Source organism: Peromyscus californicus, unplaced genomic scaffold (assembly GCF_007827085.1).
Source record: "Peromyscus californicus insignis strain IS unplaced genomic scaffold, ASM782708v3 Scaffold_18__1_contigs__length_77618521, whole genome shotgun sequence".
NCBI lineage: Eukaryota > Metazoa > Chordata > Mammalia > Rodentia > Cricetidae > Peromyscus > Peromyscus californicus.
Window position 1 is genome coordinate 42,321,839 of NW_026294480.1, and position 24,138 is coordinate 42,345,976.

A 24,138-nucleotide genomic window follows, 5' to 3' on the forward strand; every position below is an offset into this window, starting at 1 on the left:
TTTCACAAAACTTAACACACACAACCACAATGGGTCTATGTGTACTATATATGTGAAAAACTGGACTTGGAATTTTTGCTTTGTATTCATTGAAAGAACCCTTGACTATATTGGTTATTTTCTCATTTATCTCGTATATTATTATAAAATTGATAATATAAATGAAGTGCATTGGTTAAGGTATTATTGAAACCTCACACTTAGAAAACCTGATTCTAGCCGGGCGGTGGTGGCGCACGCCTTTAATCCCAGCACTTGGGAGGCAGAGCCAGGCGGATCTCTGTGAGTTCGAGGCCAGCCTGGGCTACCAAGTGAGTTCCAGGAAAGGCGCAAAGCTACACAGGGAAACCCTGTCTCGAAAAACCAAAAAAAAAAAAAAGAAAAAAGAAAACCTGATTCTTCTGGACCACTTCTTTTTTTTTTTTTTTTTTTTTTGGGTTTTTCGAGACAGGGTTTCTCTGTGTAGCTTTGCGCCTTTCCTGGAACTCACTTGGTAGTCCAGGCTGGCCTCGAACTCACAGAGATCCGCCTGGCTCTGCCTCCCGAGTGCTGGGATTAAAGGCGTGCGCCACCACCGCCCGGCCCCTGGACCACTTCTTGATTTAGAGTCATCAAACAGTTGTGTGTCCCATCCCCACCCCATCTCACTCCACCTTCCCCCCCATACAGAATTGTCCTTTTGCCATAACGTGAGTCAGTGACTTTGATGATGCAGCCTTCTTTGATGTTCTTAGGAAACAAATGAGGACGCTGGCAGGTTTTCACACTTGCACTGTAATGGTCTTACCAGAAGGTGTCATGGGAGCTCTTCTCACGTAGGACTCCCACTTCTTCCTCAAATGGTCCTTCAGGAGTTTGACTGAAATGGCCAGGGGTGACAGCTATTTGTCAGCACACCACCAGAAATCACTACCACATGACTACCTGGTCAACAGAGATTAAGACGTGTTAAAGATTATGCGGTACCCTCATTTAGAAATGTTGAAATGCATATATTAAACATACACGTGTAAAATATAACATAAAGGAAGTCATATTCTGCTCCAGGTCAAAACAATAAAAATTAGACTTTTTACATTTTAATCCAGGGGAGAGGCTCCATGGGTAAAGTGTCACAAACATGAGCACCTGAATTTGGACCCGCAGCACCCATGTCAAATTCAGGAGCTGTGGTGTATACCTGTAATCACTATACTGGGAGGCAGAGACAGATGGCGTCTAGAGATCGTTGGCTAGCTAGCTTAGACAAATTGATGAGCTCCAGGTTCAGCGAGAGACCATCTCAAAAAAAAAGGAAAAAAAGTGGAAGCTGTTGAAGTAGACAACTGATGTTGACCTCTGGCCTTTTATACTTGTGCCCACATATGCATGTACACACACGTGCACATACACAGGTGCACACACACATGTGCACACACCCACACAAATGTGCACCCACAAATTTAGTGTGATCCTGCTCCCGAATACTGGCAGCCAACTCTGAAGTTGCTGTGTATCAGCAATCTTACTGCTATCCACACTGATTCACAGTGTCAAATGATGTATGTACAGGGTTGTGTAAGTTGCTAAGACTGAAAGCAACTAAAACATCTTTTCTTCCAGGACTGAAAACTAAATTATGGCATATTCATACAATGGAATATTTTCATCTAATACAAAGGAGATGGCTTTATGATATATAAAAATGGAACAACTCTTCAACTTATTTTGTTAAAAGAAAAAAAAGAAATGCAGAGCAGTATGTATAGTATGCATACTATACATAGTATAGTAAAAATAAATCAATAAAGCCGGGCGGTGGTGGCGCATCCCTTTAATCCCAGGACTGGGGAGGCAGAAGCAGGAGGATCTCTGTGAGTTCGAGGCCAGCCTGGTCTACAGAGTCAGATCCAGGCCAGGCACCAACACTACACAGAGAAACACTATCTCAAAAAAAAAAAAAAAAAAAAAAAAAAAAAAACCAAAAAAAAAAAAACCAAAACAACAACAACAAAACTACTACATTATAGACAACATGGTATGTGTAAATGAAGTCTGGAGAAGAAATACATGGCTGAGAAACTGAACAGCTGAGGTAAGGTAGTTTGGTAAATAGTGGTAGTAGAAACCCAACACCTAGTCCATTACCGCTCTCACTCCCTATCAGCAGAATCCTAGTTAAAGAGTTTCGGCCATTTCCCGCCTAGGAGATAAGAAGGATTACTGTGAGCTGATCATGATGGTATTGTTACCATTTTTCAGTCTTTCTTGTATCTAAAGATAGCAGTGTGAAGTTTATCATGCAAGAAATTTGTCATTGTTATTAGTAGTGGCTATTAGAAGAAATTGATATTGTGAGTTTCACTTGTATATTCTAATATTAGTTAATACAAGCACTAATAAATGCTGACTGAATGCCTAGAGTTTTCTTGAAACTTCTAAGTTCTGTGATAAATAATTGACCACTATGACAATAGAACATAGGTCATGAAAGTGCATTCCATTACAATAAGTCGGCAGGAGTTCAGTTCCTTGGAAATTTAATCTAACAGGGGAGATTAAATGGAAATACCTTTTCTATAATGAAATTTGTCAGAAGAAGGAATCCGCTGTTTTCAATCCTGGCGTGACTGGTAAGCATGTATGAAGGAAGACAGCCACTTGTCAGAACTTAGCAGTCCTCTTTGCTTTTGCTTGTGGGGTTATTTCTGTTTGAGAAAGCAGAAACTATTTGATGAAGAAGAAATGTGTACTGTGAGACATTGTTTCTGCAGAGATACGGATCCTCCCTCTCTTACATGTAAAGAAAACCCAGACACTGTGTCTTCCCGGAGGAGATCCCACTTAGACAGCTATTCCCAAGCTTCAGTCCTTTGAGTCACTTTGGTGCTATCCCTGTACCATGGATGTAGTGTAACTGGATGTTTCTTAACAACCTGCTCACCTTTTCAAATCAGGGTTCATTTAACCTCATCTCATATTTGTGAAATGAGGACTTTACAGTGTTTATACTCTTCTAATTTATATTGCCATGTATCCCAGCTAGTTAGCATTCATGATTGTAGTGCCAAGAATCCTCTTACGTGTGGGAAATGGTGTGGCTGGAGGGAGATAGAAAACAGCATTAGATGTTTGAGGAATACTTCTACAATTAGCTTCTGTTATTTTTCTCTCTCCCACTAGGTGGCAATCAAATCTTATATTAGTTCAGATATAAGATTTAAGACTGAAGGACTGCATGCTTATCATTTTGGTGAACCAGAGTCTAAATCAGGTAGAGGAAGGATTTTGACATTATAGGATACAAGTCAGAAGCATCTGGATCATTTAAGGCACTCTTATTTAAAAAAAAAAAAAAAAAAAGCAAGGCCTCTTTTTCTCCCGCATGCCTCCCTCCTCCTATACCATGATTTTTTTCAGCCTGTTTGGGGGTTGAATGAACATTACATATGTAAATGGAAGGGCAGAAAAGTCTAGAAGTCTCCTGTGTTCTATTGGATACATTCTGTTGGGAATTAACAGAGACTTCTGATGGAGCTGGTATTCAGGATTGCTTCATGTTTTTTCCCACTGCTATGTCTGTGCCCTGGGAAGTTGACATTCCAGCCAGCCTATGAAGTTATGAAATGGTTGATTTAATTTTTTTTCCAGTTCTGGGAATTGAACCCAAGGCCTTGTATTTGCTAGGCAAGCACTCTTCTATGAGTTGGTCTGTTTTTTAATTTCTCCTTCTCTTTGAATCTCTGTTTTCTCTTCTCCTTTTCCCAGAGTTCGGGGCTTTCATGTCATTCTTTGTAGGCTCAGGGTTACCTAAGGCAGGCGCTCACTCAGGCTTTAACCCCCTAGGAATGCTTTGTACACATACTTTTCAATCCTATACCTTATTATTTACCAGTACTCAGCTGTTATGTTCTTGTAGGGCTCTGTTGTCTACTTGGTATTAGAATGGAAAATAATCTGATCTATTGGGGATGTAATCTATTACCTTTACATGGCTATTTTCGGTGAATTTTAACACCAAAAATTCTCAAAATATCGAATCCTAACCTGAGGGTTCAAGCTTTTGCTAGTTGGTAACATCCATCGGTAGCGCTCTGCTAAGGCTCTAGGATAGAAGTGCATGTTTCAAACACAGAGCATCCTCAAGCCCTTCAAGCATGTCAGGTGCATTGTGGTGCCTTGCTCTGTGGAGTATCTACCAGTCCATGTGTTTGGGAATCAGCCTCTTTAGTTCATCTAACACTAATGCTGTCCCTGTAGATCAGCCTAAAGTGATAGATGGGGATCTGTGGCCCCAGGAGAGACGAAGACTAAAGCAATTTCCCAAGGCAAAGTAAAAAGTTGAGTAGATGTTGGCCCATGGCAGTGATTGGAAGTGATTACCTGACATTTGGTGATTTTATAGTCGGGGATTATATAGACAAGAAAAATGAGCAGAATTTGGAAAGTGGTAGATATTGTTCTTAGCACCCTAGCATGTTCACAGCATCCCTAGATTTGATCTTAAATTCCCAAAAGAAGCAGGGGGAGAAAAAGAGAGAGTGATTTTCCTAGAAGGGTTAGTTTGCTGAGCTGTTATGAATTACATGATGAAGAGCTTGCCTTAAATAGATGGATGGGACCTTGATTATCACTGGTAACATTGTGCTGTGGTGAACTAACAACTTGTATTACTACCTTCAGCAAACCCATCTCTCCTTCCTGATTTCCTCTACTCCTTTCCCTTCTACCTCCTTTCTTTCCCTCCTTGGCCCAGTAACCTCTGTACTCTCCCACCTTCTCCTGTGATTTCTTTCCCTAAAAGAACTATCTTTTTGCCAAATGCTTAAAGAAAATCATCTTGGTCTTAGCATAAGAGGTATCTTAAATTTGTATGGGACTCTGCTACTATGTTAGATTATGATTTATTTCTAGGCTCTTTGGAATCATTCTAGTCTCTCAAATTCTTTGTTCCAATGTCTTTTTCCCCCCTTCTTTCTCTCCTAGATATCTTTTTACATTTATCCCCTTCAGTATATGCTTGCCTGAGTTGTATCTCTTTAGATCTATCAGTTCTGGGTTTGTTTATTTTTTTTCCACTTTCTGGAAAGTCTGTTGTATTTTATTGTACTTTCTGCCTCTCTCATTAACATTACTAAGAGAAGCCCCAAGATCACGGGAGCTTTTGGGGGATGGATTGATACTCTGCAGGGTCAAGTCAAAGATGTTTTGTTGAGCAGAAAAGATATGAAGAGCTGAGGTACAGCCTTTGTCTGTCTTCTCAGTATTAACTCAAGTGTATAGTCAGAAGGGATTTGCTGCAGTGGTACAACAGTACCACAAAAACAGTGAAGCCAGTAGTGATCGCAAGAGATGGCTTTTAACAAATTTCAAACCAAATGCTAATGATGCACATCAAATAGGTCCGGGGAACCTGGGGAGCTAGCTTAGTCTGTAAAGTCCCTGCCTTACAAGCATGAGAACCCAAGTTTGATTCCCAGAAACCACATACCGTGGTTAGTGCAGTGACACATGCTTGTAATCCCACCACTGGAGAGGAGGAGATCACTGAGGCATGCTGGCCAGCCAGCAATGAGTCCTAAGCCAGTGACAGACCCTGTTTCAAAGAACAAGGTTGGGCCTTCAAGATAGCTCAGCAGGTAAGGTGCTCACTGCCAAACTGGACAATGGATATGAGCCCCATCCCAGAACCTATGTGGTAGGAGAGAACTGATTCCTGGGAGTTGTTGCCAGTCATACACACACACACACACACACACACACACACACACACACACGCACACACAAGATCTTTTTTTTGTTTTGTTTTTCACTTGATTGTTGTTTACCTTGACATACTGTCAGTACGTCCATTAAGGTTCTTTTTCTTTGACTGCATATCTGCCCTCTTATTCTTTAACTCTGGGGTTTGTTTCCTAACACCAGTTTCCATTCACAACTACCAGTGCTTGTGCTGTTTACTTACCTACACTTCCCATGCAGAGCAGTTTGTGATCTTCCCTTAAATCCTGACTCACCCCTTAGAAATGGAAAAGGGCAGTGATCTTCTCTCTGTATATCTTTGAGTGCAGCTGTGCCGGGGCGTCTATATATGAGAATTATATTTTATTGTTACATACTTTCATTTCACTTCCCTTTCCTATGTTAAGATATAACACAGCTATAAATGTGAACAGACTTTAGCCACTCCCAAGAATATGGATGAATCTCCAATACATAAAAAATAATGTTGTCAAAAGAAGCTAGACAGACGCCCAGCAGGGTGGGACAAGCCTACAATCCCAGCTCTTGGAAGCTAAGAGGCAAGAGGATTGTGAGTTCCAGACCAGCCTGGGCTACAGGAAATCCTGTCCTAAGACATCAAACAAAGAAAAAACTAGACAGAAAATTATGTGTGTAGTTATTGTTCTGTTTTATGTAAAGTGCAAAAGGAAGTAAAACCAAAATTCAGATGTTCGTGCTTGTTTCTCAGACACACACCAGAATGTTAGCAGTGCTTATTTCCTTTATTCATTTAGTTAGTTTTGCGGTGTTTGGATTGACCTCAGAGCCAGTATGTGCTAGGCAAATGCTGTACTGCTGAGCAGTGTCCCCGCACATCCGCAGGTATTTCTTCAATAATGCTTATATTATCTGCAATATAATACTTTTCTCATGAGAACAAAATAAAAAATAGAGCATTCTTATAATTTAGATCCAAACAAAATGTAAAATGATAAGCTGGCTTTCTTAAAATTTTTGTCTAAATCTCCTGTGCTTCTTTAGGATGGTGTACGTTTTCTTCTTTCCTTCCTCCTCTGCCTTCTCCTCTTGCTTATTTTTTTTCTAATTAGGAAAGGTTTGGGAGGAAGATCATAAAGTCTCTAGAATAAAACACAGAAGCAAGCATTACTAGAACTCTCTTCTGAGCTGCCTCTTCTATGGTGCTTTTAGATGAAATCACAAGTATATACAAGTTTATATGATCCTTGTTGATTGAAATTTAAACCACATGGTAACATGGCTTCTGTAAGGTGTTCCCTAGTGTTTGTCTGCCTCTCTCTCTCTCTCTCTCTCTCTCTCTCTCTCTCTCTCTCTCTCTCTCTCTCTCTCTCTCTCCTTCTCTGCCTTCCTTTTTCTATCTTCCTCTCTCTTGTCATCTTTTGTGCTTTCTTTCTTCCTCATTTCTCTCTCTTTCTCCATTCCTTCCCTTGCCAGCAAACACTGAGTTCCCACTGTGTGCCTCTAGCAAAAGCTTTGAGAGCATGATGATACAATGGCTAAAATATTTTTTTAAATATGTGTGTATTTTCAAAACCTATTGTTCACTAGGAAAACACTAGTTAAACCCATTCTGAGCCAACATTGCCAAGACCCCTGTGGAATCCGAGTCCTCTGAACGCTCATGCCGGTGCCATTGCCCTGCTAAGGGTTGGGGTCTCGGGCTGGGAGCCGTGCTGGTGCTCCTCTGTGTGAGCTGGAAGAGTTTAAGCTGAACGAGGCCCAGGGACATGTGATTACCCTTAAAGGAAAGAAAGACCTGTTTAAATGCTCCCTGACATAAATCTGATAATGGCATGAGGAAGCTTCTGTTCCAGTTCTGAGTCCCCCAGGGGACCATACGTGGCTTAGGGCAAAGGCTAGGTAACTTTTTTTTCTACCAAGGTCCCGAGAGTAGTTATTTCCAGCTCTGTGAGCATATGGCCTCACCTTTGCCATTGTAGGGTGGAAGATAGCACAGACACTCCATAATTGCATGAGCCGTGTTGTGTTTAAATCCAATTTTATTTATGGAAACAGGCAGTGGACCTAATTTTTTTCTCCTGAACTCTGGGCTGCTGGTCCCTGACCTAGCAGGAGGAGCTCTAGAGACTCTGGTATAAGCAGTCCCTGGCACTTCATACTGCTGTGACCCGTGAAAATACCTCTTGCTTTGTGTCTGGAGAAGTTTAAAAAATAAAAATAAAAAGCCTACTCACCTGAATTTCATCCCACACCCTTAATTGTTTCTAGTAAAAACATTTTGAGACTGGAGATATAGTTCACTTGTATAGTACTTGTCTCAAACACAGAAAATCTTAGTTCAGTCCCCAGCAACACACACACACACACACACACACACACACACACACACACACACACACACACCATTCTAATTAACATTGTTCCTTTTATCAATCTCCAGCTTTTCCCTCAAGTTCAAACCATGGAAGCAAACCTAGATTTTTTTTAAAAGAGAGATAGATTTATTTTCATTTTATGAGTGTTTTGACTGAGTGTATGCTTGTGCAGCCACATCCGTGCCTGGTGCCCCTGGAAACCAGAGGAGGTGGTCAGCTCCTCTGGAAGTAAAGTTATATATGGTTGTGAGCAGCCATGTGGGTTCTCCTGGAAGAACCAGTGCTCTTAACTGACAAGCCACTCCTCCAGCTCCAAACCTAGACTCTTTTAACAAGGTACTCTAAAGCTTTTAACTGTTGGTCTAGAGTGATGGCTCAGCAGTTAAGAACAGTTTTTGCTCCTACAGAAGACCCAAGTTCAGTTCCCAGTGCTCACATGGTGGCTTACAACCATCCACAACTCCAGTTCTAGGAGATCCAATACCCTCCTCTGAACTCCTTAAGAACCAGGCACAAGTGTGATGCACATGCATACATACAGGCAAAACAAATAATTGCTTTTCAAAAAATATTTGACTATTATAAACCCTAGGGATAGAAACTGGGACAAAAATTGATAGGTGAAGTGCCAGGTTTAAAAAAAAATAGATAAACATTTACAGTACAAATTGTCTTTAAGACCCTGAAGGCTGGTAGAACACATGCCAAGCATGTATGAGATGCTGAGTTCTACCCCAGTACTGAAAAATTATCTCTGAAATAACACAAAAAACTAATCAGTAGGAATTATTTCTAAACCTTATCTTAGAATATAATTTAACATGTTTGGATATTAAATTGTTCACAATTTTAATAATAATAATAATAATAATAATAATAATAAGTATTGTGTGTGTGATGTGTGTGCATGAATGCACATACCTTTCTTGAGAATCATGATGATTTTGTGTGTGTGTGTGTGTGTGTGTGTGTGTGTGAGAGAGAGAGAGAGAGAGAGAGAGAGAGAGTGAGTTCTGTGCATCTATAGGTGTTTACATGTGTGCAGATAACCATTCAGGTGGAGGCCAGAGGTCTAGATCAAATGTCTTCCTCTGTCTCTCTCCACCTTAGTTTTTTGAGACAGGGTCTCTCACCGAACTTGACGCTCATCAGTTAGGTCAGACAGGGTCTCTCACCGAACCTGATGCTCATCACTTAGGTCAGACTGGCTGGCCAGTGAATTTTTAGGATCTGCCTGTACTCTTAACGCTGAAGTGACAGGCTTCTGTCACCACGCACAATGCTTCACATCGGTGCTGGGAACCAAACTCAGGTCCTCATGGTTGTGGCAGCAAGCCCTTTACCCGTTAAGCCATCTCCCCTGCCCTGGGAATCATTATGATTTCTAAAGCTTAATGTGTAGAAGAACTGTTCTTTTAAATTATCAGTCTGATTTGTGCTTCCGTCACACTACGGATTTTGTGAAGAGAATACATGTATTTTCTAACAGTTCTGGAGGCTGGAAAGCCTGAGATTAGCGCTTAAGCCTGAGATCTAGTAAGGGTCTTCTCACTGTGTCTTCACATGGCAGAAGAGTTAAAGAGCAAGTTAACTAAATGCTGGTCAGAGCCTCTGTTATAAAGGCCTTGGGACCATTAGTGAGACACGAGCCCGTGGTTTAAGTTCTTCTTACAGGCCCCACCTCTTAATATTTTTGCATTGGCAACACCTGCATTCTGAAGGACAAAATTAAGGGAGACGGGCAGGAGAGGTGGCTCAGAGCTCTTGTTCTTATAGAAGAACCAGGTTCAATTTGTAGCACCTACTGGCAGCTCACTGATGCCCTCTTCTGGCCTCCAAGTGCACTAGGCACACATATGGTGCACAGAAGTACATGCAGCCACAATACCCATACACATAAAATAAATAAATCTTTGAAAAATGAATTAAGGGTGATGATTAAAGGCTCATTTTCTTCAGTGATTTTTTTGGGGGGAGGGGGGCTTGAGACAGGGTTTCTTTATGTAACAGCCCTCGCTGTCCTGCAACTCACTCTGTAGACCAGGCTGGCCTCAAACTCACAGAGATCCACCTGCCTCTTCCTCCTGATTGTGGGTTTAAAGGCATGCACCACCGCCTGGCTTCAGTCATCTTTTTAAAGAGTGTTTGGAGGGTGTTTGTTTGTTTGTTTTTAGTTTCTGAATGATTATATTAAAATGGCAAAATAAGCTAGGTACAGTGGCATTTATCTGGACTAGGAGTTCAAGACCACACTGGGCAGCATTTTTTTAAGGCAGTTTTAGTACTATATATAGATTAAAAGCAAGATATTTATATAAAATCAATATATATATACATTCTTAAACTTCTCTTAATATCTTCCAAGTTTCTAAGGAAGGAAATTTTGGGGCAATGCTAAAATGTAGTTAAATCTCGGTTAAAATGGCAGCCACTCGCCTATCGTGTTTCTTGTTCCCCACTTCTTCCTCCCCCAGTTGTGGAATAGTTAGGGTACAAACTGGAAGCTTCATATTTTGAGAAATTTTTTGTTGATTTGTGTAAAAGGGAGAATAACAAAACAATTAGCATGATTCTGCTGGCTGAAGCCTACTTATAATTGAAACAAGCCCTCTGTTTCAGAATACTACATTGATACCCCTCATCATTATTACACTTAAGCACATTGAGACTTTTTGATTTACTTTGGTATTCACTTATACTGAAGAAGGAGAAGCTTCTTGCAGTTTCCCACATTTCACATCTCCTTTTGGGGACTGTCACTCACCATGTTCTATGTGGATTCACTTTCTCGAAATAGAAGCTGAGGTGGAGTGGTGGAATCAGTGTTGGCATCAGCCTAGATAAAAATGAAGACACTTTTTGTTGGTGTTGACCTTCAGGTGCACCTGTCATCTCAACTTGGTTGTGACATTTCTGGTGTTTATGTGACTCTCTTGCCCTTCATCATGATAATACTGAAAAGGAAAATAAAAACTGAATCCTTGAATTTCTATTTTAGATCATTTTGTAATGTGAGAGAGAATATATATTTCTGTCTTTAGCCCAGTAGAATTAAAACAATAATCTATGGCATTTTAGAGCCAAAATTTGAAACATGAATTGCATCAAAATAATTTTGGAATTCATTCTTAGTAGAATCTGTATTTAATTAGGATAATATGGGCCTGAGAATTAATTTTCAGCTCAAGTTGTTTGCCATATGTTTTTGATGAAGATGTTTACTTGCAACTAAGTTAACAGTTTAGAATCTAAAATAGGGAATTTATAATCTTCAACCAAGTGTTTATAGCATTTACATTTTCTAAACCTGCTCCATCATACCATTCTTATCAGTTAAAAAGTAACAAGAAGGGGAAATAGCATGGTAGTTAAGAGCACTAGCTGCTCTTTGAGAGGACACAGTTTCAATTCCCAGCACCTGCATGGTCTCCCACAACTGTCTGAAATTCCTGTCCCAGGGGAACCAACACCCTTTTCTGGTCTCTGTGGTCACCAGGCACTCATTTGGTACACAGATATGCTTACAGACAAACCACTTATTCACATAAAATAAATAAATACATAATTTAAGAAAAATAACACTAACAATTTTAGAAATTGGACTGCATATAAATGTGCATATGCACACACATTTATTCATTTGCAAATTATATATGTTTACTTACTTGCATTTTATTTCATGTGCCCTATAAATTAATGTACACCACAGAAACTTGTTTTTGTTTTTTTAAGATAGAGTTTCTCTTTGTAACAGCTCTGGCTGTTCTGGAACTCACTTTGTAGACCAGGTTGGCCTTGAACTCACAGAGATCCACCTGCCTATGCCTCCCGAGTGCTGGGATCAAAGGCATGCACCACTACTGCCACCACCAGGCTAAGAAACTTTTAATTATAAGAAATAAGCAATGTTAATAAAAATTAAGTTGTATATACTAACAGTACAGTAAAAGTTCAATTTAAAATAACAAGTCTTTAATATGTTTTTTAAAAATTACACTGTAACAATCATTTAGGCTGAATTCTAATTAATTTCACTGTCCTCTAGTAATTATATGGTATTGTTGAAACTTACTGGTAATTTTTTTTAACATTTAGTACTTGCAATACTGTTTGTATATTCTGGTATTCCATACAATTTTTGTTTTTGTTGTTTAGTTTTTTGAGACAGGTCTCTGTCTATAGCACAAGCTGGCCTGGAACTCATTATGTAAGCCAGGCTAGCCTCAAACTCAGAACAATCTTTCTGCCATGTCCTCCTAAGTACTGGGATTGCAGACCTGAGCTGCCATGCCTGGGATTCCCGACAATTGTTAAGGCTCTAAATACTGGTATTGTTGGTATAATACTTTGGGTTCAATCAGTATGTGGTCCCCCAGCCTCCTGTTCTTTTGTACTCTTCTGTGTTCCACTTCATTCCTAACATTGGTTTTAATCTCTAAATTCAAGCACCTACCTGTGCTCCAAACACACACACACACACACACACACACACACACACACACACACACACACACACACACACACTGATATGGAGAGAGCCCTCAGAAGATGGCATATCTTTCTGTGGAGGAAGACTTGACGGACTAAATCACCCTCTTCCAAAGTGGGTGTGATAGCTGCACTGGAGGACCTTTACACACTGCAGGAAGAGGCTTTCTGGGCCCGTTACATCACAGGTTTCAGTCGGAAGGTTCAGTGGGCAGGAGGAAACCGAGCACTGTGTGTGTCCCTGGTTCATAGGTTAGGTTTATAGCCGTGTGGTGTGCTCACAGGCTGCTGCCTAGTTTGTGCAACATTTGATTCTTTGACCCAGTTTCCTCCATCATCGCTCCCCAAGTTTTTATTGTAAAAAATTAAGCCTAGAGAAAAATTGCAAGAATTGTCTCATATTTTTCATTAGCTTATTTTCTGATTATTGAAGATGCCACCATTAGGGGAATCTAGGTTTATAGAAACCCAACTCTCTGTACTCTCTCCAATTTCTGTGTAGTAATCTAAAGTTATTTTAAACTAATTTTCTCCTTGGATCTGGGGAGATGGCTCATTCCATAAATGTGCTCAGACCCAAGCCTGAAACCCCAAGTTTGGCTCTAAAGCATCACATCAAAGCTGGGGTAGTGAAAGGTAAGCTCCAGCCTCATCATCTCAAAAAACAGCATAGAGACTGACTGAGGAAGACCCTGTGTGTCAACCTCTAGCCTCCATGCATGCACACACTTGTACACATCTACACACACAACATGCACACACACATTTTTCTCAAAGCACTGCTTTATTCTGTATTCCCTTACTACATTTTTTTCTCCAGAACTGAGGACTGAAATCAGGGCCTTGTGCTTGCTAGGTCAGCACTCTACCCCTGAGATAAATTCTCAACCCCCACTTACCACATTTTGAAGAGCTCCTATGTCATGTCAAATACAGTTATTGGCTCTAAGAATATGGTAGTGACCAAACTAACAAAAAAAAAAAAAAATCCTTCCCCCATGGAGCTTGCATTTCACCAGAGGGGTCCAAAAATAAATATTTGTCTGACATATTAGGTAGTATAGCTGTGAAGGAGAAAATGTAGAGCAGAGTGGAGAGCAAGAGTGTAGAAGAGGCATTGAAATTTTACATATGATGACCATAATAATCAGATGCCTTGTTGAGAGAGGGACAGCTTGGGAATGAGCTGGTGAAGAATAAACTGTGCAGGTATCCAGATAAAAGGCCTTCACAGACTTTGTTTTTACCTGAAATGTATAGCAAAGGTCCTGAAGAAGCTGTGGGCTTGTAGTGTTTCTGGAATGGTGAGGAGGAGCCTAATGTGGGGAAGTCCAGCAGAGGGGAGAAGGGGAGCCCAGCGGGGAAGTCTGATACATGAGCCAGGCATTCAGTCTGGACATCACACTTTCAGTGTGCACAGCATCTACATGAACGCAGTTAGGTGATGAAGCCAGCATTGGAGGGAGACTAGAGAGATGCCTGTGAACTTCAGGGAACCCTTACATTTAAAGCTTGGAGATTTGAGATTTAATCAGTCACAGAAACAGAAATGAAAGCTTCCTTCCTTTAGGATTAAGTCCTGTGTTAGCATGAGAAATCCTCCATATACTGACCCACATGGGTTTTTAAAATATACCTTTATACTTTTTCCTTTTGGTTCTCTTTCTCCTCTCTCTGTCCCTGTGTGTGTGTGTGTGTGTGTGTGTGTGTGTGTGTGTGTGTGTGTGTGTGTGTGTGTGTGGTGTGTGTGCGTGTGGTGGTGATGTGCATGTGTGTATGTACGTAGTGTGTGTGTGTGTGTGTGTGTGCGCACAGGGAATGAACCCAAGGCCTTACACATGCTGGGCATGTGAGTTTCATCCCTAGTCTTCCATTCTTTGAAACACTCTTTTCTCTTATTGCCCATATCTGACTTACTCCTTTATTTCCAACTTTAAGATTCAGCTTACCTCTAACTTCCTCAAAAGTGTACCAGATGATTTGGTTCCCTCTTCTGTGTCCCTTACCCCATTCCCCACATAGACCAAGCACCACACAGTCCTCCTCATTGCTTGCTCCTCATGGCTGTCGTTGCTTGTGAAAAGCTGGTTTCTTCTACTGGGTCTCAATAGCTTATGGTCTATCTCTGCAGCGGGTTACTGTACACTCCGTGGGCGTCTATGTTTTATTCATCGTTTTAATATCTCACACAAATGCTTAATACTTGTTGGAACTTAAATAGTATTTATTCAATAAATTTAAAAACTAATACCAATAAACTAGCCAATATAGAGAAGAAATATATATAGGCCCAGCCTTTGTGATTAAAGATGAATTGTAGAGCAGTTTTTGTGAGAGATGATGTTGTAGGACCTTCAGAGGAAGTGAGAAACACGCCCGGAGGCCAGAGCTCACCGTCATTCCCTAGGAGCAGAAGGACTTTCTAGATGCAGTGGCCTGAGTAATTTCTTTTTCTGTACTTTTTATTGAAAAGCTGTCTGCTAAACATTTTACCAAGCAGGTAGAAGCAAGTACAGTGGGTTTATTAGTTGAATAACATTTTTGGAATATTTGATTGCCTTGTCATTTTTTTTAAACAAATGACCCCCACCTGTCTGTCAGGTGTTGGAATTCCTCAGCTTCATAGGGATGTGAAAAAGTGGGCGGTTTCCAATCAAGATTTCCATACTGGGTACTAGCCTTCCCGTGAGTCATAGAGTTGTTACTTAACCTCACCGAAGCATGGCTAGGCAGCAGAAGGGTGGAGACAGATTGAAAAGCCAAAAGATTTTAAGGAATTTAAGGAGTAGAATCTAAAAAAGGTGTTAATAGGAGTGAGGTTTCTTTGTTTATAAGTATATTAAATGAATGCATGCGAATTGAGTCATATTTTTAAATATTTTACAAATTTTTCTCAGTATTAAAACACTTTTTCTTTGGCGTCACTATAACTATTATAAGGGGACGCCAACACGCCCGCTTTGTTTTCAGTGGGTACAAATGAACTACATGTCAAATGGCCAGTAACACTGATGGGCGCAGTCAAGTTCAAGTGTCCAGAGAAAAAGCTCCGGCCTTTTATCCTGAGCACTGTCCTCTGTGCAGTGTTCTTCACTTTTAAAGTGTCTTAAGATCCAACTAAAGTTCACGTTGGAAATATATTTTCACTTTCTCAAATGAAGCTTTAGACATGTGTTTCTAATAATTCACTGAAAATATGCTGAATTGTATATTTTTAAAGAGAATCTGTTTTGAAAAAATTCCAAAATATTTGTTTGAACAGGCACTCAACATCTCGATGAAAACGGTTGGAAAAGAAAAACTTTCAAAGTCATTCTGTTCTCAGAGTACCCGAGCCAACTAAACTGGTACAGTTAACGCTTCAGTCAGAGGCAGGAGCCAAGAAATCTAGCACTTCCCGGACTGCTTTTCAGCAGACCTTCAAACCAACCTAGTGGTTGATATTAATGCCATTGAATTTCAGAGTGAAAAGCTACAAGGATGTATAACTCTTTCTACCAATATTAGACCTTTTCAGTAGACTAAGTATCTGCCTTAAGTTAGCATTCTTGAATTTTCTTAGCGTTGATCCTGCAGGAATGTCCTGGAGAGTGTGAGCTTCCTAATGTAACATCTCCCAGATACCTTACCTGTGTGTGTGTGTGTGTGTGTGTGTGTGTGTGTGTGTGTGTGTGTGTGTGTGTATGAGCACATACGCATGCAAGTGCCAGAAGTCAATGCTGAATATCTTCCTCCATTGCACTCCACCTTATCTTTTGAACCGGGTTGCTCGTTGAGCCTGGAGCTCATCAGTTTGCCTAGATTGGCTAGCCAATGAGCTCCAGTGATTCACCTGTTTTCTACCTCCTCCCCAGAATTGGGGCTAAAACCATGTGCTTCTGTGCTTGTCTATGTATGCTGCAGATCTAAATTCAATTCCTCACGCCTGTGCAGCAAGCACTTTACTAACTGAACCATGGCCCTAGCCCCAGAGAGCAGTATTCTTACATTGCCTTTAGTATCACTAAGTGTCACAGTGGAAACAGAAATAGTGTATCACATCCTAACACTTCATAGAGAGTGGTGGTTATATTAGACAAATGTAGAAGTAGTGATTGTTTAGCCTCTTACCCGTTTATTTTCACTATATCCCCTTAAAATTTACTGATGGCACCTAATGCATTTGCCAGTATGTTTGATATCTGATATGTCATGATGATTTCTCTGCCCATGTATTTGCTTTTATAAGTGCTCTAGTTACTGTCCATCCAATGGACTAGTTGATCCCTCTATTTGGGTGTGGTCATGGAGAACGAATAACAAGTGGCTCAAAGGCTCTATAGATATAGGTCAGTTAGAAAGAGAAGACTAAACTCAACACCTACCATATCGCAGTTGGCTAGAAAAGTAGCCGAAATAAAAGTTTCATTCACTTGGCTTTTCAGTTGCCCCCCACAAGATTAGATCAGCAGAATCCTCCAAAGTCAGTCACCAACCTCAGTGTGTCATGAGCTTCTCTCAGAACTGTGAGTGCAAAGGAGCTCTATGAGACCAGGATTAGTCTCTTGGGGTTTGGTTTTCACTATTCTTGCCAGGGAAGAATGTGAAAGAGTCACAGCCACAGTTTGGGACACGGCGTTATTTCCCACTGCAAAGGATCTGAGACTTGGCAGAGGAATGCAGTCTTCCATGCAGTTCTGCCTTGTCTTTCCATTTGGACTGTTTATTACTGAAAACTTAGAAGGCAAGTGAGGGAGTTTCAGAAAGACACCAAGGGGCTGACTGGAGATGCTGATTGAAAGCCAGAATCTGTAGTTCGTCAGGACATAGTCGGGGGGGGGGGGGGGGGGGGGGGGGGGGGGGGGGACAAACACACACGTAATAGATATTAGAGTATGTTAGCAAGATCCAAGAAAATTCAGGGAGGCAAAATCCCTCTAGTGCCGTGATGCTCCACTTGACCCACTTTGGACAGTCACACAAAGAGAGAGGCTGATTAGGACATGACCTGAGAAGCAAGAATTTTGTTTGTCAAAGGAAGTAACTTTGGCTTATAGAGGAAGGAGTAGAAACTCTTCTGTGAAGGGACATTTTTGTCTATAATTTCTCTGATTTAGTGCCAGAAGTATTTTAAAAGACTAATCAAAGCTGTTTCTATCTAAGTTACACTATTGGAGACCAACAGCTGATACATTTTGTTTTTCTTTGCTATATTTCTCCTTAATGACTTAAGCTTTTTCTGCTTTCTCTCATCTGTTGCTAAATCCCTTAAGATTCAAGTGTGTTTAAAGTAAAAGCATTATGAGACAAAAGCTGTATTCTGTGGATAGGATAATACTTCTTTTGTGACATTTTCTTTTCCCACCAAAAGTGAGAAGTGAATGCCTTGCCTTTGTGCATCCCATTTCAAATGGAGGACAAGAAGTTATTCTCTGCAATGGCTGACTTCCAGAATTTCTGCCTGAACGTTTTTTGTCAAGTATATATTCCCTTCTCTAGGCCTTTCTATATAGAGCCTACAAACATCATCAACGTGAATGATGTCATTCAGAAGGTTAGTGACCATGCCTCTGCTATGAACAAGCGGATTCATTACTACAGCCGGCTCACCACTCCTGCAGACAAGGCACTGGTAAGAGGCAAAGTTCTGCTGCTTGTCTAAAGTTGAGTTGAAGTGAACTGTAAACACCAAAACCCAGGGCAACTCCCAGCGGTTGAACTTTTCACTGGGGTATTCCAAAGATAGCATCATGCAAAGTCAAAGTAGTCATTAATACATGTTTCAGGCTTGTTCATTCTTATCTACCCTGGCATAGCCATTTTTTAAACTCTGTTGACAATAGCTTGGATCGTTTTGTTTTGTTTTTAATTTTTGCTTATCTCTGATTCCAAGAGCTCTGAGGAAGTCAAATTTCTTTCAAAACAGCAGCTTAAATCATTGACTGAAAGCATAAGATTCTAGCTAGTCTGTTTAATTTCTAAGTTTGAAGCTACAAAGGAAAATATTTACATACATTTTCTATGGGAATAAGAAACAAATATGCTCATACATATACCTGATAGTTTTCTGTTTAGCATTTCCTTTTATAAATTAAAAATTAGCCTATTCAGACCACATGCTATTACAGTTCATTGTTTTGTCTTAGAAACATTTAAAAAAATTCTTAGGAAAGGGCCGCAAATACAATAAAGGCCAAATTTGCATTAGGGACCATAGCTTATGAATTCATGATTGTCTGAAGTCTATTATTTTAGAATTTAAAAATGTGTAAGTAATCTGTTGCTTATACGTTGATCAGATGTGAGATACTTAGAAATTTGAAAGCTTAAAAAAATATGGTGAAAGTCGATCTTAGTACCAAAAATGAAGAAAACAATTGGCTTCTGACTGTCACTAAATGTCTACCAAGGTCCAGGAGTGGGTACCACCTGACCTTGGCCATCCGATTTAACCCCCATAATGGCTATGTGAAGTAAGCATTAAGATCTCCTTGTCTTCATTTGGATAGCATCTGGTGAAATCCAGGCTGACCTCCATCTCTCTGTGTCTGAGAGTGAACTCCTGAGTTCCCTGCCTTCTCTCCTTGGTTTCCAGGCATGAACCACCATACCTGGCTCTATGATCTCAAGAGAAGACTTCTGAAATGCTATGTGCAGAATAATTTTTTACAATTTTTATTTTTTATTTCCCATCTCCCCACTCAGGACTTTACATTAGTATTGATGGTGAAGTCCATTATAGAATTATCTAAATCTTTGGGCGATTTGACATTATGGTCTGACAGACTCTCCAAATTCTATACTCTTAGAAGCAGACTTCAGAGATATCATCTAGGGCTGAATAAATATCACGTGCCTGGAAATTCAGTCAGCATTGTGCACCGAGTTGTAACCCTTTGTTAGCTGACACTGAGATGACTTTAGTACATCCAGTCACCAAAGTTAATGTGATAGATCCATTTCTAATGAACTTGTATAAATATCCACATGCATTTTCTAAAAATCCCATTTTCCCTAAAAGTATGTTTTAGCGAAGAACAATAAATCATTGTTACCAAATGTTCATAGAATAAAACCTTTTCGTTTATGACAAAAATCCCATTATTGTTATTTTAAGCTGGAGAGGAGAGAAAGTTGTCCGCCAGCATCTCCTAGATTCTTGCGAATAAACACGTGTATCTACAGATCAGCATCGTCAGCATCACTGAAGGCTTAGTAAAAAGGCATTATGTGGGGCTTAGTCAGAACCAGTGAAGCATAGTTCATATGTCAGCAAGATCCTGTGTGTGTGTCATAGGAACATTCAGATGAAAATACCACCCTAGACCACGGCCACAGTGAGATCCAGCCTCTAGTTTACCATGCCTCCTAAGAACAGCCCATCCTTCACATCTTCCCATACATAATCCAGACCAGAGACTGAGCCCAGGGCACAGAGTTAGGTGAGGTGTACATGGAGTAGGTTTTTCTTCCTTTTTGTGTACGTCAGTGTAAGAACACAACCAGAATTTTCTTCCTCTTATTGAACCATGCTCCTTATAGGTTTTGATTTTACTTGTTTTTCCTCAGTTTGCTTTGTCAGCTCTGGTGTGTTTCCTTCTTGATAGGACATAGCGTTGCACTTGTTTTCTTTTTACTCATGGCAGAAGACAAGATCATCCAGTTCTTAGAGGAATGTCGGTGAGGAGAAGGAAAAGAACAATTTTCATATGTATTTTTGTCTGTGTCTTTAGGAACTAGTTGTTTCTGAAGCCACACCATGCATAGCATTCAGGATGTTCTTTCCTGCAAAGACACCACTGATCTCACTACGTTAAAAGAGAAAAGTGTGACATTGTACTGATAACGTATGCCCTTTCCTCTACTAAGGCTGACATTCCATCTCTTCCTTGAAGTCTCCCCCAGCCGTTCTGGTTCTCATTGTCTAGCCAGTGAGACAGAACAGCACAGAGTTGAACACTTAATTTTAGCATGCCTTCTAGTCCTGTCTAATCGCTTCATGTGTCCATCTGGAATCGGAGATGGTTGGAGGCTGTTACCTGACTTGCAAATAGGAAACCTAGCACAAAGTTGCACACTGATATGTAGGTGCTAATATGAAAAGATTGTCAGCTCGTACTAGTTAGATTCCATGCCTCTAAGGACTTCCTCTTCTCTAAGAGCAACTTTCAGAAATGGACAGAGTTTCATCAGAAAACAGGATGGATTTTCTTCTCCAATATGGGAAGGTGGAGTTAGAAGAAATGTAGGAGGTAGTGTGAGAAATAAGTGTACACGGTACATCTCTTCAGTCTTCTTCGCCACATCTGTTACTTCTCTGTTGCCTCCTTCTCCTTTGCTTATTTTTTTTTTAAAGTTTTATGTGCATTGGTGTTTTGCCAGTTCCCCTAGAACTGGAATTGCAGACAGTTGTGAGCTGCCATGTGGGTGCTGGGAATTGAACCCAGGTCCTCTGGAAGAGGAGTCAGTGCTCTTAACCACTGAACCATCTCTCCAGCCCTTCTCCTTTGCTTATATACTTCAATGTCTTCGGCTTCTGCAATCCTTGTTTACCATTCATTAAATTCCTTTGGTACTTGTTTCTTTTACCCAAGGCATTTAAAAATTGGTCTATGTACTATCTCTTTACTTCCTCTCCATTGTCTCCTCAGTTCTTTAGTCTGAGATTCCTGGCTGTTTCTTCTAAAACCACCTTCACCTCAGAGTTAAGTAACACCACTTAGTTCTTGAAAAGCTCCTCGCGTAAGGACGGCCTCCTCTGTGGAGGTTTCTTTCATTTTATTCTTTGCTACCTTCTTTCTTGTGAATGTGAAAAGTACTTTGATGATGGAGATAAAATCTTGCTCCTTTATATCTACCACTATATTTGAAAAAAGAACTTTTAATTCCTCAATCAGGGATGCATAATGTGAAATGTTCATAGTACTTAGCAGTATATCTAAAAATGTGTCTTAGAGATGTGCATGCTGGAGGGTTTTATAACCCCAGCACTCACGTAGCAAAGACAGGAGGGCCACACATTTGAGACATGGAGAGCAATAGCCGAGTATCTCACTGGCCACTGCCTACGAGGAACCCGTCCATCAACCAGAGCCTCCCAACTGTTTCAGTTCGACGTCAATCTTAGAAGTGTGTCTAGTCAGTTTCTTTGATCAATAGAGAACATTTACTGGTTCTGATGTCTCTCTTTTCTTTTCCCTAAGATTGCTCCAGACCATGTAGTTCCAGCCCCAGAGGAATGCTATGTGTATAGTCCCCTGGGCTCTGCCTATAAACTCCAGAGCTACACTGAAGGCTACGGTAAAAACACCAGCTTAGTAACTATGTGAGTAGAACTACTTCTTGAAGTGTGAACTGAACTGTGTATGAATGAAAATAACTCGTTATTTAGTTCTGTCTTAATTAAAATGTTTGAGGAGCCCAACTTCATATTTTTACTGCTATTACTCTTTCAGCTTTATGATCTGGAATACCATGATGGGAACATCTATACTAAGTATTCCTTGGGGCATAAAACAGGTAATATACTTTTTTTAGTACACTTTAATCTGAAAACTTCTTGAGATTTATTAGTTTTTATTTTTAGTTGTGTATATGTGTGAGTCTGTGTGTGGGTATGTGCGTATAAGTGCCTGGGTCTGTGGAGGTCAGAGGTATTAGGTTGCCCTCCACAACTGGAGTCACGGACAGCTGTGAGCCACTCAGTGTGGGTGTTGTGAACCAGGCTCCGGCGCTCGGAAAGGCTGGTATGCATTCTTAACTTTGGAGCCATCTCTCCACCCCCTGAAAATTTTTTGGTGTCTACAATCCCCACACTTACACTAAGGTGACAGGATCATGGGTTCAAGACCAGTTTGGGCTACACAGTAAATCTGAAGCCTCCTATTTTATTCCAAATGTCTCCAAAATAAATAATTAAATAATAACTTTGAATTTTTTTTACTTTATACTTTAAGTTTGGGACTGGGAATATAGCTCAATGATAACATGCTTTCCTAGCTTACATGAGGCCCTGGGTTCAAATACTAGCACTGTAAAAAAAAAAAAGAGAGAGAGCGAGAGAGAGACCACTGTATTTTAAGTTTTATTATTTACATAAAATTCTCTTTAAAAAGCAGATGTTCTTTTCATTTTTCCATTGCCATGTTTTTATCATAATTGCTTAGGGTAACAATGTATTGCATATGATGTTATTCTTACCTAATGAGAGGAACCCAATTTTTTATTTTTCAAAAGGCTGGATTTACTACTGGAATGTGCGTCATCGTGCTGATGGGCCTTTTAACACTTTATTGCTGCTACAGAGTGGTGAAATCACGGAGTTTGATATGTAAGTGAGAATCCATTGTCGCATGAACTAACAAACCTTCCTACTGAGGCAGATCCTCCTGTGTATGTTCTACGTGTGTGTCAGCTGTCTCCTTTTCCTTTTTATTTGTGTGTGCGTGTGCATGTGACAGTGCACACGTGGAGGGTAAAGGACAGCTTGAAGGTGCCAGTTTTTTTCTTCTATGTAAATCGTCTGGGATTGAGCTCTGACTGTCAGGGTTGGCAGCGGCTCCTTAACCTCCTGAGCCTTCTCGCTGGCCCCAGCTGTCTACTTTCACATAAAGCTTTACCCTGCCGGGCGGTGGTGGCACACACCTTTAATCCCAGCACTTGGGAGGCAGAGCCAGGAGGATCTCTGTGAGTTCGAGGCCAGCCTGGGCTACCAAGTGAGTTCCAGGAAAGGCGCAAAGCTACACAGAGAAACCCTGTCTCAAAAAACCAAAAAAAAAAAAAAAAAAAAAGCTTTACCCTTCTAACTCATGGCTTTCTGCTGACCAGTCTGTTAACGAATTTCTGGCTCCCTCTGAAATTCAGAACCAGGGGTTCGTTGGAGAATACATTTATGTTACTGCTGATGTCCTTACAAAAATGATTATATTTTATTACGGGGTGTGCATGAGTGCATATGGACACAGAAGACCACTTGACAGAGGCAGCTTTCTCTCCCTCCACCGTGGGGGTCCTGAAGATTAAACTCAGGTTCTCAAGCTTGATGGCAAGTGCCTGTCGCTCTCATTGGCCCAAAAATGTTATATTTTTAAAATAAAGCCCTTGTCAAAACTATTAAGAACTCCATGGTTCTTACCAATTATTGTTTACTTATTTTGACCTACACATAGCAGACCTAAAAGCATAAAATAACCATAGAAAAATATGAAAGTATAAGCAATTCTTAAAGTTGTATAAACTCATTTCCTCTACTCATTTGTATAGATTCTAGATCAGGGGATCAGGGGGATAATCTTTTTGTTGTTTTTAAGTTTGAAGTGGGATCTTGTTGGATTGCTAGGGCTGGTTTCAATCCTGAGTAGAAATAATCTGTCATCCAACCCACACCATCTTATTCTCCCAAGCAGCTGGGACTAGTGTATACTTCTACAGAGAGACATCTTTTTGAGTCATTTTTACATATTTTAAACTGTGTATGGTAATACATCTCTATAATCTCAGAATTTGGGAGTTAGAGACTGGAGAATCAGGAATCCAAGGTTATCGTCAGTTACATAAGGAGTTCAAGGCCAGCCTAGGCTACATGAGACTCTTT

General features: G+C 40.4%; 1 protein-coding gene across 2 annotated transcripts in view; it reads left to right on the top strand.

The window, feature by feature from the left end:
• The window catches only part of Slc38a9 (solute carrier family 38 member 9), an 81,620-nt gene that overhangs the window by 14,022 nt on the left and 43,460 nt on the right, over positions 1–24,138 (top strand). For both annotated transcript variants that reach the window (XR_008219527.1, XM_052743292.1), the window contains exons 3-6: positions 18,045–18,177; positions 21,749–21,870; positions 22,001–22,064; positions 22,782–22,875. Coding sequence is in view for 1 of the 2 variants with exons in the window: in XM_052743292.1 (XP_052599252.1) it covers positions 18,045–18,177; positions 21,749–21,870; positions 22,001–22,064; positions 22,782–22,875 (413 nt within the window). In the remaining variant the exon portion in view is untranslated. The remainder of the gene's footprint in view (positions 1–18,044; positions 18,178–21,748; positions 21,871–22,000; positions 22,065–22,781; positions 22,876–24,138) is intronic.